Source organism: Polyodon spathula, chromosome 10 (assembly GCF_017654505.1).
Source record: "Polyodon spathula isolate WHYD16114869_AA chromosome 10, ASM1765450v1, whole genome shotgun sequence".
NCBI classification, from domain to species: Eukaryota; Metazoa; Chordata; class Actinopteri; order Acipenseriformes; family Polyodontidae; genus Polyodon; species Polyodon spathula.
Window position 1 is genome coordinate 42,754,388 of NC_054543.1, and position 15,378 is coordinate 42,769,765.

Below are 15,378 nucleotides of genomic sequence, written 5' to 3' on the forward strand. Positions count from 1 at the left end.
AATCATGCAAGCATTGTTCTTAGATTACTGTGATTAGAGTTATGTCCTGGAACCCCCTCAATATTGTTTGGCCTCTCATAACAGAATCCCAGTTCCTTGGATAGAAACTGCAGGCACTATAAGTTTGTTGAGGGGGAAAAAAAAATCTAGAACAAAATTTTCCAAAAATAGTTTCATGAATATGAAACTATTTTAATAATAAACAGACTTTGAGCATCACGAGTTACAGCATTGTTAATAGGAATATTTTATAGATATGACAGTGTATTCTGTATTACAGTAGCTCTGTACTGAGAGTCGAGTCCAGGAGTTACACTGGATGACCACATTGTGCACTGTGCCTGCCATTGGTGCCTTCACATTTTCTTAGTGAGATGTGGAGTGATGTCAAGTCCCTTCAGTCTATGACAGCACTTGCTCCTTACTCCACAGTGGCCAGTGTTATTACTTGGTCACATTTCTGTAACCCTTGTGTGGAATTTGTGCAATTTAAATATCAAGGTTGTATTAAGGAATATATTTTTTTAGTATTTAATACATGAATGACTCAATTGCATGATTGAAAAGGGGTGTGTGTGTGTGTGTGTGTGTGTGTGTGTGTGTGTGTGTGTGTATATATATATATATATATATATATAATTAGAACATATCAACATTTAAGTGTTTGAAGTTGTATTGGCATTGAATTCCAAAGCAAGTAATAGATATGTTAAACTGCTTTCATTTTCTTCACAGAGCCTGTGTTGTACTGGGAGTGGTTTTTATCCTGTCGTCCATGTGCATTGTGGGTAAAGCCATACATGACCTTGCCACCAAACTGCTTCCTGAAGTGGTAAGAGTCATTCTCTTGTAAACATTAAAATGATGCTCCCTGACCTCAAATATGAAGATAAATCTGACTAAAACCAATTTGCTTTCTCTATTTTAATCTTCCAAAAGAGAAACTGATGTGCTATAGTAGTCATATAAATGCTGTTTAGATGTCTTTACAGTGTTGCAGTGTTACTTGAAGCTCAAGTACCATTGTGATCATTTTTATTGAATAGCTCTTTCCTGATGTCTTAAGAGTAATACATTATTGGTTATACATGGGGTGTCAGTAAAACTGCATTTAGTGTACAGTATGAGTGGCTGAAAAGTGCTTCTTGCTAACATTACTGCTCCCAAGAACTGATTTCAAATAATTCAAATGAAATTCCTCTTACAAATAAACAGCATTGCATTCATGTTCTTACCCTTTGAAATATGGGAAAAGTAAACCTTCATGAAGTTTGTATTTACTACTATGACTACTACTGATAGGTTTCCTTTCTTACCACAAACACCTACAACCTACCATGAACCAACCTTGATGAAGCTAAAGTGTGATTGCTTCAGTTAACTCTGAATTTCACAGAGAAAATGCTATTTGTGTGTGTAGTCTTTTATGTGGAGGCATTACTTTAAGTTTAAAGGCTACTGAAGAATTCAGTTTTAAAGACTGGCTCAGTAAGTGTGAATTAATCGTCTGAATTTGTGACGCTGACATATCACTGGATGCTCTGCCTTGAAAAGTTGCAGTATTAAAATGTAACAAACAATCCTTCCCTCTGCTTGGTGTATTACTGAAGCTTGGAGACCAAACTCAATTCAAGCTGACATTCCGTTTCCGCTGACAACCACTTTCCGTTGTTTTTTTCTGATCAAAAGTGTTAGGAATTCTATATTTTACCATTATAATTAGATTCAGCAGATTAATGTTTGACTAATCCATGATCTGGTGACCTCACTACATCAGTAACTCTTACTGAAAGTGGTGTCTAGTAGTGTCCAGGATTATCAGCTTTCTGTGGAATGGCAGTTTTAAATGCTACATTGGTTCCAGAGACTTTGATGTACATATACCACTGCTTATACCCCTCAACGCTCATTTCGTTACAATGTAGTAACATGATTCAGATAACCAGGGTTCAGATCAGAGAGAGTCAACTGGGTGACCATCTTTCTCAGTTGCAGTAATGTAATAACAGTTCTTCCTATAGAGTTACATGTATAGTTCTGATTTCCTATGAATGTATTGTGAAGCAGGCTGTGACATGCTCTGGATAACTGTACCAGTCAGAGACTGACACACTGGCTGAGTGATATAAACCTTTGAGAATAAATGCCCCTTGCAAGCTTTGAGACACAAGCCTGTGACTCTCTTAATCAAAGCAGCAGTGCTCTGCTCTTGAGAATTACTTGTCAAGTGAGATCTTGTTATAAAATCTGGCGCATACAAACTGCGGCTAAAAATAAACGTGGCTGAATTGTACTGCACACTGGAGTGCTGTTCTACTTTTCCTTTTTGTTGTTAAAATATTAATAAACCTCTTTCCTGGCAAGTTGTTTTTGGTTATCTTGATTATTATGTTAGCTTTCACTAAAGGTCTGAGGAATTTTCCATTGCGTTTCATTTTAATCTCATGTAAGTGTCACAACAGGTGCATCCAGATGTTACTCACCATAATTAAAATATATCAGAAATCATATCATATCCAGATTTTATAATAGTGTTGTGGCACATGACTGAAACATTAAGCTTGTGGAGCGTCACTGTTGAGTGACCTACAGTAAGCATACAGTGCATGGTATTGACCTGGTTTAAAACAGAGTTCATCTGCCACTCTGCATAGCGAATGTCTTCCAGTGGACCTTGCATACTCTACAATTATGTTCAAGCACGCTTGTTTCATAGTCTTTAATAATAAACACCATCAGTCTGTACAGTTTCTGAAGTGGTTTGCCTGCTGGTTATTTTTAATTCATTTTTGTATCTTGGTGTAGTTATTTATTGATCCTGTGCAGATGACTGAAGTGCCACTGAAGCTGCTTAAACAACAAAAATAATCTTTAACTTTGAACAGTGATTGGCGAGCTTCTGTAACGTTACCGTGCATCAGCACCTTTCCATGTCAGCCCTTTGAGAGATTCAAGCTAGACTGTACTGTGCCTGAACTGGCAGTACAGTTTTAACAGAACTTTTTTTTTCTACTCCAGTAACCAGCATTCCTAATGTAATTCTTATCACATCCATCTGTTTGTGGATAACGAAGGAAGATTCTGGACATCAGTTGTTTTCTAAATTTTTGTTTAACTTGGCACAGACTGGCTTAACCTGAAAAAACAGCAAGGCTAAATAACATATTGGGTCAGATTGAAATACCTTATTGGTTGTTGGTTTCTTTATCAGGAACAGCCTATACAGGTTTCTTGTATGCAAAAAGGTATTTAGCTGTACAAAACAGTTGCTAAGAAACGTTGTCAATGTGACCCATTGACATTAATTGCTGCAACATAGGAGCCTTATTGGCCAGCTCTTTACTGCAAATGAGGCCCAGAGGGTTTCAAATGGAAGCTTGCATGCATTACATACTATCTTTACAGGGGCTGCTACTGGGTTAGACAACAATGACTTAAACTAGAGTCTGAACAGACCTGGGCATGGAATCATTGTGGGTGGTTATCACACAAGCTGTCCAGGAGAACAGCCATTCCTGTACAAGGTGTTCCCTATCAAGAAGATGCCACACACACTCCTGTGGAACATGTGCTGTGAAATGACAGATCCCTGAGGGCTGTCCTCCGGTTTTCTTTCACAGCAAGTGCCCTCTCTGTTGTCACAAATAGAGATCAGTCCATCAGTGGTCCCATGTTGTAGGGTTTTAAAACCCTGCTGCAGTCTGACCATGAGCTTGCCCTCTCTTACTGGGATCTGACCTCGGGGGCGGATGAGAACACAGAGAGCTGATCCACGGGGGCAGGCTCTGCATATTAATGCAGGAGATCAGCTGTATCATGCTGTGACACTGCTATTAGCCTGGTGCTATGCTTTTATCAGGATTTACAGGATGAACACTGCTGTCTCAGCTTGTCTAACCCCTGTGGGTATGCCATTTTCAGTGCTCTGCACCCCTGAACTCCGGCTTACTCAGAAACACTGCAGTAGCTTTTAACTGTTCTGCACCCAGATAGTTCATGACAGCACTAAGGCAGAACTCTCTCAGCTCTTGTTATCTGATTAAAAGTTCAAAGACCCCAAATACTATTACATTTAAAACGTCATTGATTTACTAAAGTGTATTTTTAAACCAAGCACTCGCTTTCTAAACCTAGCTGATTTTACATTTTTGTAAGCCTTGAACTTGGATACACATTTCATTTGCTTTGAGTTGCATAGCGCCAGTTTCTGATTATAGCAGACACTTCAGCAGTGTTTGTGAGGGATAGTTAGGCTGGCTTGCTTATTAAACCATGTTTTTAAAGGTGTGTTCATGGTGTTAGACCAAAGTGTTATCACCTTGCCCTCTATTTGCAAAAAATGACAGCAACTGTTAATTTGCAAATACCATTTTCTTTAAAACAGTAGTGTGTGTAAGGTAGGTAAAAACTTGAATAGCCAGGATTTGGCATATTTATAGAATAAATGTAGGGGAAATAAATTAGCTTATTAAATTGAAGCAGTAGATATTACCCACAGATAGTGGATGCTCTGTTGTTGTTCAGCCAGTCCCTGGTTTCTATTGCAAGGTGTGCCTTGGTAACGCAGTTGCACATTTCTCCTCATTTAGTATGACAAGCAAACTGGCTTGCTATAGACGTAGGCACAGGTAGATGGTGTGTTTTTCTCTGGTGCGGCACTGATTAAAGGATTCCAACCATTTATCAGAAACTAGGGCTCATTCAGCAAAAAAAAAAAAAACTTTCCACTGTTTCAGGCTTCAGATCCTGTATTCTAATTTAGTTCAATTTACAATGTGACATCTGTGTAGTCTCCCACATTCACAGTTCTGTTGGCAACATGAAGCTTTGTATATTTAACTTGTTCGTCAAAATGCTGCTGCATTCCTTTAGTCTCTTAGTTTTCATTTCCACAGCCTGTCCTATCAGAGGGATTGAGACTGAGGTACGGCCACTTCACTCACTGCCCTACTGTAATGTGATGTTCACAAATGTCCGTCTTCAAAAAAACAACCCTGATCTTGTTGGAGAGTCTGTAATCTTTACTCTGATTTAGATCCTTTCTCATTTCGGATTGTTTTCCTCAAACTTGAAGTAACTGAGGGAAAGTTACTCGCAAAAAATTGGGCCTTTTATTTTTACACACAGTACAAGTAAAACCGTAGCTGTGGTTTGTACCATTATCAATCAATCAAGCAATTAATCAATCTTTATTTTATATAGCGCCTTTCATAGTGGACCACCATCACAAAGCACTTTACAAGATGCAGTAACAACAAGAAAATCTATAATACTTAAAATACAGAGAAATGCTATGCATAATGCATCAAATACAGTGGAAAGTGCGTAATACATGATAATAGCATAATACATGAAATAGTAGCAGCAACATAGCAGCTAATAGCAGATATCAGGCTTAAAGAGCATGGAAAACAAGAGAGAACAGTTGGGTCTTGAGCGTTGATTTAAAGCGAGCGACGGTGACTAAAACTACTCTTCAGGGCTCTTTTGGAGTACCAGTGATGTGCAGTAACACTAATAAACTTCTCCTGTCTCTTCTCTAGGGTGATTTTCTCTTCAGTGTTTCCATTTTAAGTGGGATCCTCTGCATCATTCTGGCTGTGGTGAAGTTTATGCTGGGGAGGATCTTGACCAGTAGAGCTCTGATAACAGATGGTAGGTATCTCCGAAAAGGAAGCATCTGTCTCTCGCTGCACCTAATGGAGACAATGTTCATTCATTTTAATAATATTGCAGGCATCCCATAGTTTCGAGTATTTCAAGCATGAATGATAGGCAGGGTAATGCACTAAATAATACCAAGGAGTTGGCTCCCTGAAGGAGATTTTTTAATCCAAGCAGTGGCATTTACTTTCGTAGCAAAGTTGTACAGAGATTATGTACAGAGATTGTAACTAAACTACACAACGCTTAGCAACACACTTAAAAAGTGTTGCACAATACAGAACAAGCAAGTGTGAGAACTGATCTGTTTCTAGTAACCACTTGTATGCAGTTGATTTAATAGGAAAAGGTGGATGTGATGACCACTTAATTCACCCAATTGTGCTGCTCTCTTTACACAAAGAGTAAGAATCAAATAATCCATTGTTTCATTTTCAGCATTTGGCTGCAATCTTATTTCCACATGGATTTATTACATCACTCCCTGGTAATGAATAATGGCTTCAACAGGGCAGGAAACAGTCTGGTCTAATTTGGAGTGCATTACCCTGCCTATCAACCTTTGTGTGTTCACTAGAGTTAAATTGTAATCCGGCTGTTTTCAGAATGCTCTGAGGCTGCGGGCAATGTTGTGTGTAGGCGTGACTAGACTAGACTAGACTGAGGTATTGAGACAGAAAGGAATTAAATTGGTCAAAATTGTGCAGTCAAACAGTTAGATTAAAACCACTTGTTGTTGTGTATTGTGCATGTCAATACTTGTCCAAAACACCATTGACAAGAGTGGATTCAATAATATTATTATTGATGCTTGGCACAGAGGAGTAATGCAGTTTTGATGACTGCCCTTTGGATATCGGAGAACACAAACTGACTCTCTTGGCTGATGCCTAAGGATTTGTTGATCAGTCCTGTTGCCATGGAAACACATTTACCTTAGCCAGCACAGGGCCCTGATATCCCCAGACCTGTCTGGCTGCTCTAGATTGATGTGGGGGTGGTCAGGACCTGGCACAGATTGACGAGGAAGGGGGTTTACTTTGTCTTTTGTAAACACAACTTGGTAAAAACAAATAATGAATCACTTCATCTCGAAATAACAACATGAAATGATCAGAATGTATGAAGGGAATGACTGTGTGGGGACTAGAGAATAGTTGTTGTCTGTAATAAAACTATAGTACCACATTGATGATAACAATTATAGGGACATTAACAAAATTCCAATATTTCCAACTCAATCCATCATTGTCAGATCCTAATTTTTGAACATTTGATATATAGAGGCTTTATAACCAACTTGCATTGTATATTGACAATGACTTCAGTGAATGCTAGTCCACTTTTCACTTAATCACTTTATGTTTGACATAATCTTGAGTGCTACAAAAGCCAGCGCCAGCTCTTTATCCCCCTAATGTTCTTGGGAAGATAAATCTTGACAGGAAGAGGCCGGATAATCGACGAGTCCCATTTAGAAGTAATTGATCTCCCAAATTACATTTTGTATGTGGTGACAGCACAGTATGCAATGTATTCTGGGCAATTTTTTGCATTTAATATTATGATTTTACAGTTTTTGAAGATATAGATAGCAGCGTCACGGGAGGCAAGGAGATGGAGTCATAACTGTAAGGTTAAAATTGCTTTGAGTGTGATATGATTATCCAGCTGCCAATACTTTCTAACACTGACTTCAAAGTGCACATAAGATTTGAATGCCAGTCACTCTAGTAACTGAGTTCTGACTGGGCAGCAAATCTGTTTTGCAGAGGCTGTGCTGATGAGACAAAGAGCTCAGTTAATTTCACTTTATAGGTCAGAGGAGAAAGTAGTTATACTTTCCTTTTTTTTAATTTGGATAAAAACATTTTAATGTTGAATATAGTTTTTATCAGAGTGTTTTAAAGCTAAAATGTAGATTACATTCGGCCCAGAATTCAACATTTTAAGCATGTAAAATAAAAATGTAAAATAAATGAACCCTACCTGTAAAAGGGAATTATTTTAATCCTGTGCTGCATAACAGGCCCTGTCACACTGAAGAAAATCAATCCTAGTTCTGACCTGTAACACCAAAACACAATGACAAGTAATGCTTATTTGTTGGGTCAGCACAAAAAAAAAAAATCCTTTTAGGACCAGTAAATATCTTCCCGGGTAGTGAATTCTTGTGTAATCTTTTAAATTACATGAAAAATGTGAAATCCTTTAAATGAATGAAGGAAAATAGCATCTGGACATTGGTGTTGAACTAGTTAGGTTGTTGTCTATTGTTAACGCAGTTCCTTGCTCTGTTAGTCTGACAATAAGATACTTCGGGTGAGACTGAGACTCAGTAGAACAAACAAGATTGAGTAAACAAGTTTAATAGTTTGCAAACCCGAGCGCACACTCAACACACACAGGTGTTTTAGGAATACCAAGCTATGCTCTGACTACGCAGAGCCAGTAAGCACAATATATACCTTGTAACCTACAGTTATTGCGAGCCAATCACAGAAGCTTAACTCAATATTAGCAACAACTTGGAAGATTAAGATGAGACCAATCATATGCAACAATAACAACGTATTTAAATTGCAAGCACCCTAAAATAATAAGTAAGTCAGTGACAATTCTGTGAAGTGCCACGGATGCAGCTTGCGGTTGCTAAATAAAGAGAACTTCCTCTTTCTAGCTAGTAGTCAGTATCTTTCCATCCCTTATATGGGATGGAAAGGAAGTATGTTCACAAACAACTACCCATAATGGTGGTAATACATTATTATAATATTATACCTAAATCTTATAACCCGTAATAGCATTTAAACCTGAGCATGGAAACCCTAACCAATCATAGCAGTAGCAACATTGTAATTTTCCTACCACAGGAGCCCCTCCTCATCACCCTTTTTTTTTTCTCCAGCTTTTAACTCTCTTGTTGGAGGGATCATGGGATTCTCCATATTAATCAGCGCTGAGGTCTTCAAGCACCACCCTAAGGTGTGGTACCTGGATGGCATGACAGGAGTTCTCATTGGACTCATTATTTTGGCTTATGGAGTAAAGTAAGTTTAAATAAAATGTTCAGTTATAACTTCATTTAAGTGAACTTTTTTTATAGGTCCCACAGAGGACAGAAGAATGATCCAAAACACCTTGGCTCTTGGGTTAAACGGAGTTCGTTTTAGTTTATAAGAAGCTGTGTGCAGGATGCGGATTCCAAAATGGGCAGAAATGGGTGTGGTCACCTAAGTGGGCGGGGCCCAAATGGTCCAATGTGCTGTTGGTTAACACATTACACAACCACAAGGGGCAATGAGTACTGATTTGATTCCAGGTAAACTGGTAATGCATCCTGTGGCAATACATATTTCAGTTTACTGACACTAGTTTTTCTGTCATATGGATGGATGGATGGATGGCCCCTTGACTTCAGATTATACATGATGCAGTATCGTTGTGTAACCTGAAACCTTCACCTTGTATTGCAGGTTGCTTATTGATATGGTCCCTCGGGTGAGACAAACACACAATTATGAAACCTTTGAATGAGTCACCTTGGGAACAATGACAGCAAGCACGCCTTCCAGCCCTGTACATTATTAAAGATTTGGAAATCAGAGGAACATTGACCAGTGTTATTTATTTCATTTATCATGCAGTTTGTCATTGTTGCAGTATTTCATTCTTTGAACCCAGCATGTAGTCATCACAAAGAAAAGCAAGCAGGAAAAGAGAAGGCAGCATCACCGCTGCCTCCCTTTGAGTGGTTTAAGGTGGTGTGGAGTGAATGGGGATCCATCAGATTGTATATTGGACACAGCACCTGCAAGTCTTTTTGAATGTCGTCTTCAGCTGAATCATTTAAAATCTCTTGAAGACACTCTTTTTAGTCAGTTTTAATAATATAAAAATGAACAGAGTTAAAAGGAATATATTTTATTGGATACACCTATTCTTCAAGAAGCACACGAAAGGATATGAGACCACACTGGACAGTCATCTATTGAAGTTAAAGACTAGCTCTCAGGGTTCAACTTTTTAAAATCTTAACTAAAGGATCCCTATCCCCTTTTCATTATTTTCGTCATGTACAACAGTCCACAAAAAAAGAGCAAGGGGTTTTTAACAGGGACCATGATTTAAAAGCTTTAAACAGAGCTGCAGGAAAGGAAATCAATGTCAACCAATGTGCTGCCCTCAGACATCAGTCAGGAGGTCAAGGGCAGCAGAATCTACATGGTGAAATGAACTTTTAATAAATTGCTGATAAAAAGAAAAGCACACTTGAATGTTTTAAATGGTAGCTGACAGCAACTGCACTCTTTAATCATTATTTCACACAGGAGCGAGCTGCTTTGATGGTATTAGCTTTATTCCTTTAGCAGAAGTTTTGAAGAGAATTGCTTACAACTTTTGAATTGCTTTTACCCTGAATCTCTATAAAAGATGATCTCACCAGTCTGCCAGTAGCTGCAGGATTGAGTTACAGGATCATATGGGTTTTGTGCCACAGTTAAGTTTCAAATTCATAGTGCCTGCATACTGTACATTAGAATCTGCAGAAGTTAAAACTCTGCTAAGAGAAATATAGCAGTTTCTATTGACCGCCTGTCTGGACGTTAAGATTTTTTTTATTTTGGATCATGCTGTTCTTTGTTAATCACATTGTAAGAGTTTCTTTTGGCTGGAGTTTGAGATCAAGTTATGCAGTGTGTTCAGTTCCATTGTAGAAATTTGTTGTCCCGTGTTATGAGTTTACAAACAAGAGGAATTTATAATTCGTGAATGACACACGTATGTGCTGACGTGCTGATCTTGTGCGAGTAATGTATGATAGGAATCCCAGCGGTATGTATGGATCTGTATTTACACAATGTCCAAGATGTGCTGGAAACGTAATGCTCTCACTCTTCCTGATTCATCATCATGCCATTGTGTCTGTTTTTAGCAGTAGTTCTTTCTAGACCTGGGGTTAATTACAGTAATTGTGCAATGAAATGTACAAATGTAGTTGAACCTTGATCGATTGCAGTTCAATTATGCGTGTATTTGTCATTCAATCATTGTATATTCAACCACTTTTGCTGACCCCATTTGTTTGGAAAAAAAACAAACACTAAAGTAGTAGTATGTTTCTGTATTTGTGCCTGTGATTATTGCTGGTTGTTTAGAATAAATAAACATGTTAATCTGTGTAGTATTAATTATAGTAGCATAATTGTAACAAATTTTAATTGACATTTTAGCAAACAATTCTGCTGTAATTGTACATATAATTAATATAATTATAATTTACCCCAGGTCTAGTCTAGTCTAGTCTTTGAATTCTGCATTTTCTTAAAATGTTATAAAATATATTATACTGGTTTATGGGTTTCACGTGCAATATACACGGAATGATACTTTGAGGTGTACTTGGGCATATCATGGCCATTCTTTCTGTTTGGTTTTATCCTGTAAAAAATGAGAACATGCATTTGGAATGTTTACTTCATCAGTGTCAAATTAGATATATAAAATATTTCAGGGGTTGCTGTACACAGGCACCAAAGTCTAGTAATCTGTTGACGCTTTGGGTAAAAGGTCTACAAGAACTTCTAATAGTCAGGCAAACTGTACAAAAAGACACACACCAGTGTTTCAGTTTGCAACTGCCAAACTACTCTATCTGTTTACATTTTTCTGTTATATATATATATATATACAGAATTTGTGCAGAGCAAAGCTTGATCTGCTTAAAGCCTATAGTACTATAAGAGCACAGCATTAAGAGTATTGTGTTAAATGTATAGCTGTAGATACTGCATTAGCACTACTGACAATGTATATTTATAAAGAATACACACAAAAAAGGAACAGCAGTGTGGAAATTCTGTGTCACAGAAAAGGTTTATTGAAAAATAAAGTTTTATCCTGCAGTCTACATCAAAAACTTGTGTTTATTTCTTTCTTTATAACTTGAGTTTATACACAAGCAACCAGTCTGAACCCATCAGTTCATAAATAGTACTGTACAGAGTATACAATCTACCCGACCTAGACTGAGACTGCCGGAGTGTAGACACGGACAACACTCACACATTCAGAGTGTGCCAAACTGCTGCAGCCCTCTGTCAGGAATAACAGGAGTGACATTAGGCCGACTCGACGCATTCAAATTGCAGGACTGCATTTTCTTTAAAACAAGCTAAAAACATTAAAAAGGAATACTGTAAAGCCATAAATATTTGCAACTAAAATAACTGACGAATCACACCCATAAAACCTATTTTTCTCCAGAAATGTTGCTGACCTGTTGCAATATAAGAATGTATTGTGAGTGGAATTTGATATTCGTAGCAAAAAAGAAAAACGCATAATATAAAGGCTTGTAAATATTTATTGCTTTACAGTAATTGCAAAATGGATTCTAAATCCGAAACAGCTACAGGACACAATCGGAAAGGGGTTGAGGGAGACAGCTCACACAAGCAATACATTTACTGCAAGTTTTGTCGATTAGCAGACACTCCATCCTGTATATCCTTGCAGGCATGCTTTCTCTATGTTTACAAGAATTGTCTTCAACAGGGAAACTTGCATGATAGAAAAATCCACCACTACAATAACGAGCAGATGCATCCACTGGTGCTTGAAAAAACATTACACCTCACAAAGCAATTTACACATCTGAAAAACAGCACTGACAGCCTGCTTAGCCAGATCCAAACAAAAGATCTGTTTCTATGTAGACAGCTGTTAAGGTTATTTGTTTATTTCTTTAATTGATTTTTTTTTTCTTTTTCATTGAAGGTAAGCCCACTATTTAGATGGTATCAGACTATTCCATTAAATCTACTCAGCAGGCACTAGTAGTTTCTCTAGCTCTATCTGTGGACAAAACAACAGCAAATCTGCCCATCAAAGGCACATTATGAACTTAAACAGTATATTGGCTGCAGGTAATTGTCTCTATTTACAAACATTTAAGCAACAACATAATGACGACAAGAAATAATAAGACTTAGATAAAACAAACTAAGAAAACTATGCCGAATGTAATTGTGTACTGAGTACAATATAAAAGGAAGTTCTTACTGGCATTTAGAACATATAGGGCACATTTCTTATAGTTTCTTTCTCCCATTAAACCCCCCACATCTGTTTCAAGAGAACATGCAGCAATTACTGTGTAATTGAGTTCCCACTCAGCAGTCATACAAGGATGATTTTGGAGAAATAATGAGCATATAAATACCTTAATTTAATAAAATAAAATAACCATGCTTTTTAAAATCAAGTTGGGTGCTAATAAAAAATGGTTTTCATTTTCATTGCAAGTCATTATAAACCAGTAAGTCCCCTGCCATCAAATAGTCCTGCTTGTGACCTTTCTTGTTCAGTCTTCCTGTGCTCTGAACCCTATTTAACAAAGGCAGGCACATGGTATTTTTTTTTCTTTTTTAAGTTAAGGTTACAGTAAAAAGATTTACAAAACAAAACTTATTCTCAAAATGCATAGGTTTTATTTATTTTTTTAATATGTGGATACCAAAAATATGGATATACCATAAGAAATAGGGCCAACTATATATATATATAGTTAAGTCAATTAAATTATTTGTTAAATAAAGTATCTTTAAAAAAAAAGTTTTGTGTCTCATAAATAAACTGCAAAAAATAAGTAAATTACAATTTTTAGCAGAAATTTAAAGCAATAATTCTGTAATCAAAATAAATAAAAGATTTACAAACGCCACTTCAACAATATACAGTGTAATTATACCTTCAGTATTGTTTTAGCAAATATATTCCTCAAGACAGTGCATTTTCTTTTACAACACTTTAAAATGTTTGATTTTTCTGCTGCTTTCTTTGCTGTAATGCTACCTATATGAACCAAACGAAAAACAAACATTTTGCATCAGGAACAGCCTAAGCAACCCTGTTCATAGACTCCCCTCTACCTGCCAGAGGCTCACTGCCTTTCCACATGGCACGGCCCCAGGCAGATTTCTTACTTGGGGTTCTGTAATTAGGGTGTGAAGCACAGTTTAGTTTTGGGCTATTATTTGTTACCAAATACTGCCACCAAAAAACAGCGCCTCACACCTGCATCTTAAGAAGAGTGAAAACGATGCAGAAAGTTCAGGCTGCACTTATCTAATGGAGGTTGCAATAAATGACCTTTAACCTTTTGATTCCCAATGTAGTTCTTTTACAGAAGCAATTCACTGTGCCCTTAGGTTAACTTAGGTAGGTAAAAGAGATGACTGGAACCAGGCAGCCATCATAACTGGGGACATTTGACTACAAAGTGGAACATAAAGGTGCACAGATACGACACGTTTGCACGACACATGTGGATGCAACCACACAAGGATTATATACATATTGCATATTGTCACTTGGTAAACAGACTACGCCTTGTTTATTAACAGCTTACCTATAACTTCTACTGCTATATTCCCTACACACCCTCTTCCACGTAACTGGCTATAGAAGTCAGTACATTTATATAACATGAGATTTGTACACTTACAAATACAGTTAACATTCTTTTCTAGATTGTTAGTTTTTTTTTTTTTATATTACCTCAGGAGAAACTACAGCAAACCTAGGGCTAAATGATTTCTGTGGATGTCATCTGTTGAAAACCTAGTCGAAAGGTTTTTTATTTTATTTTTTATCTCTTGGATAATAGAAGCTGGACATTCAAATGATCCACTTTGTTATCCAACACCTTCTTTACTGGCCCCCCATTGCAATTTGAGATGGAAATGAATTCTCAAATAGGTAAATGTTCAAAAAACACATCAATGCCACCTTAAACATTTTAGCACCACAGCCAGCCTGGTCTGACAGTTCTTTATGCGAACATTTCTGTTAATTTATTTAAGTTTGATTGATTTGAGTTTGTGCAACTTCTAGTGCCTGGGTCATTGCAATGTGCACAGCAGTACAATCACTGGACCTCAATTGTGTATTAAGTGGCCACTTCTTTTGTCATCAGTCTCCATTTTCTCCAGATATTCTTCCATTCTTCTTTGTGTAGATTTCAAAGTTGTGTGCGGGTTAATTATAATTCTATTGTCTTTTCTAACATCAAACATTCCTTTTTGAAAAAGGATGCAAAGAGAAGATACGGGTTGTTTTCCTTTTGACTAGGCAAGTGTGTTTCTTCTCTGCCCAGTAGAGTGGGTCCCTGTTACTGGGCTGTGGACATGTGTGGACCTCTCATGTCATTGCTTCATGACGTTTGTCAGCTGCTAGAGACACCCCTGGCAGAGTGCAACCTGTCCTTTCATGTAGTCCCGACAAGGACAGATGCGTTTAAGGTTTGGATGAGCTCCAGCACAGCTGAAGAGCAGCAGGTCGCCCTGAAAAACACAGTGCTTCCTCCCTTCATCATAGGCTGGCACCACATTGTCATTTGTAGACTCCACGGTCTGGCATTCTATTCCGTACCTGAAAAACAGTAACAGCATCATCACTCAGCCACAGCTTTTTATCTTTAAATGGATCTTTTTATCTTGCCAATGAGGTCTTGCTTACTGTACAAAGCAACATGCCACTGTAAACCACAAAAGAAGATGAGGAAGGATAAACTAGGACATCTGGTGGCTGGAATCTGGAATTACAGACGGGTTTAAAGACATTGAAGTGGAGGGACACTATTAACCTTGCAGCCCTATCAGCATACAGCATTAACGTTTTACATGAACATAGCGGAAGACAATTCCTGTT

The 15,378-nt window shown here is 37.6% G+C and overlaps 2 protein-coding genes across 2 annotated transcripts in view; one reads left to right on the forward strand and one right to left on the reverse strand.

Annotated features, from left to right (window-relative positions):
• Positions 1 to 9,269, forward strand: part of LOC121322346 (transmembrane protein 163-like) — a 31,809-nt gene extending 22,540 nt beyond the window's left edge. The window contains exons 5-8 of the mRNA XM_041262186.1: positions 736 to 832; positions 5,544 to 5,655; positions 8,573 to 8,714; positions 9,141 to 9,269. Of these exons, the coding sequence (XP_041118120.1) occupies positions 736 to 832; positions 5,544 to 5,655; positions 8,573 to 8,714; positions 9,141 to 9,201 (412 nt within the window). The 3' untranslated portion in view covers positions 9,202 to 9,269. The remainder of the gene's footprint in view (positions 1 to 735; positions 833 to 5,543; positions 5,656 to 8,572; positions 8,715 to 9,140) is intronic.
• Positions 9,270 to 14,794: 5,525 nt separating this feature from the next.
• The window catches only part of LOC121322345 (alpha-1,6-mannosylglycoprotein 6-beta-N-acetylglucosaminyltransferase A-like), an 81,368-nt gene continuing 80,784 nt past the window's right edge, over positions 14,795 to 15,378 (reverse strand). Inside the window, exon 17 of the mRNA XM_041262185.1 lies at positions 14,795 to 15,099. Within this exon, the coding sequence (XP_041118119.1) occupies positions 14,901 to 15,099 (199 nt within the window). The 3' untranslated portion in view covers positions 14,795 to 14,900. The remainder of the gene's footprint in view (positions 15,100 to 15,378) is intronic.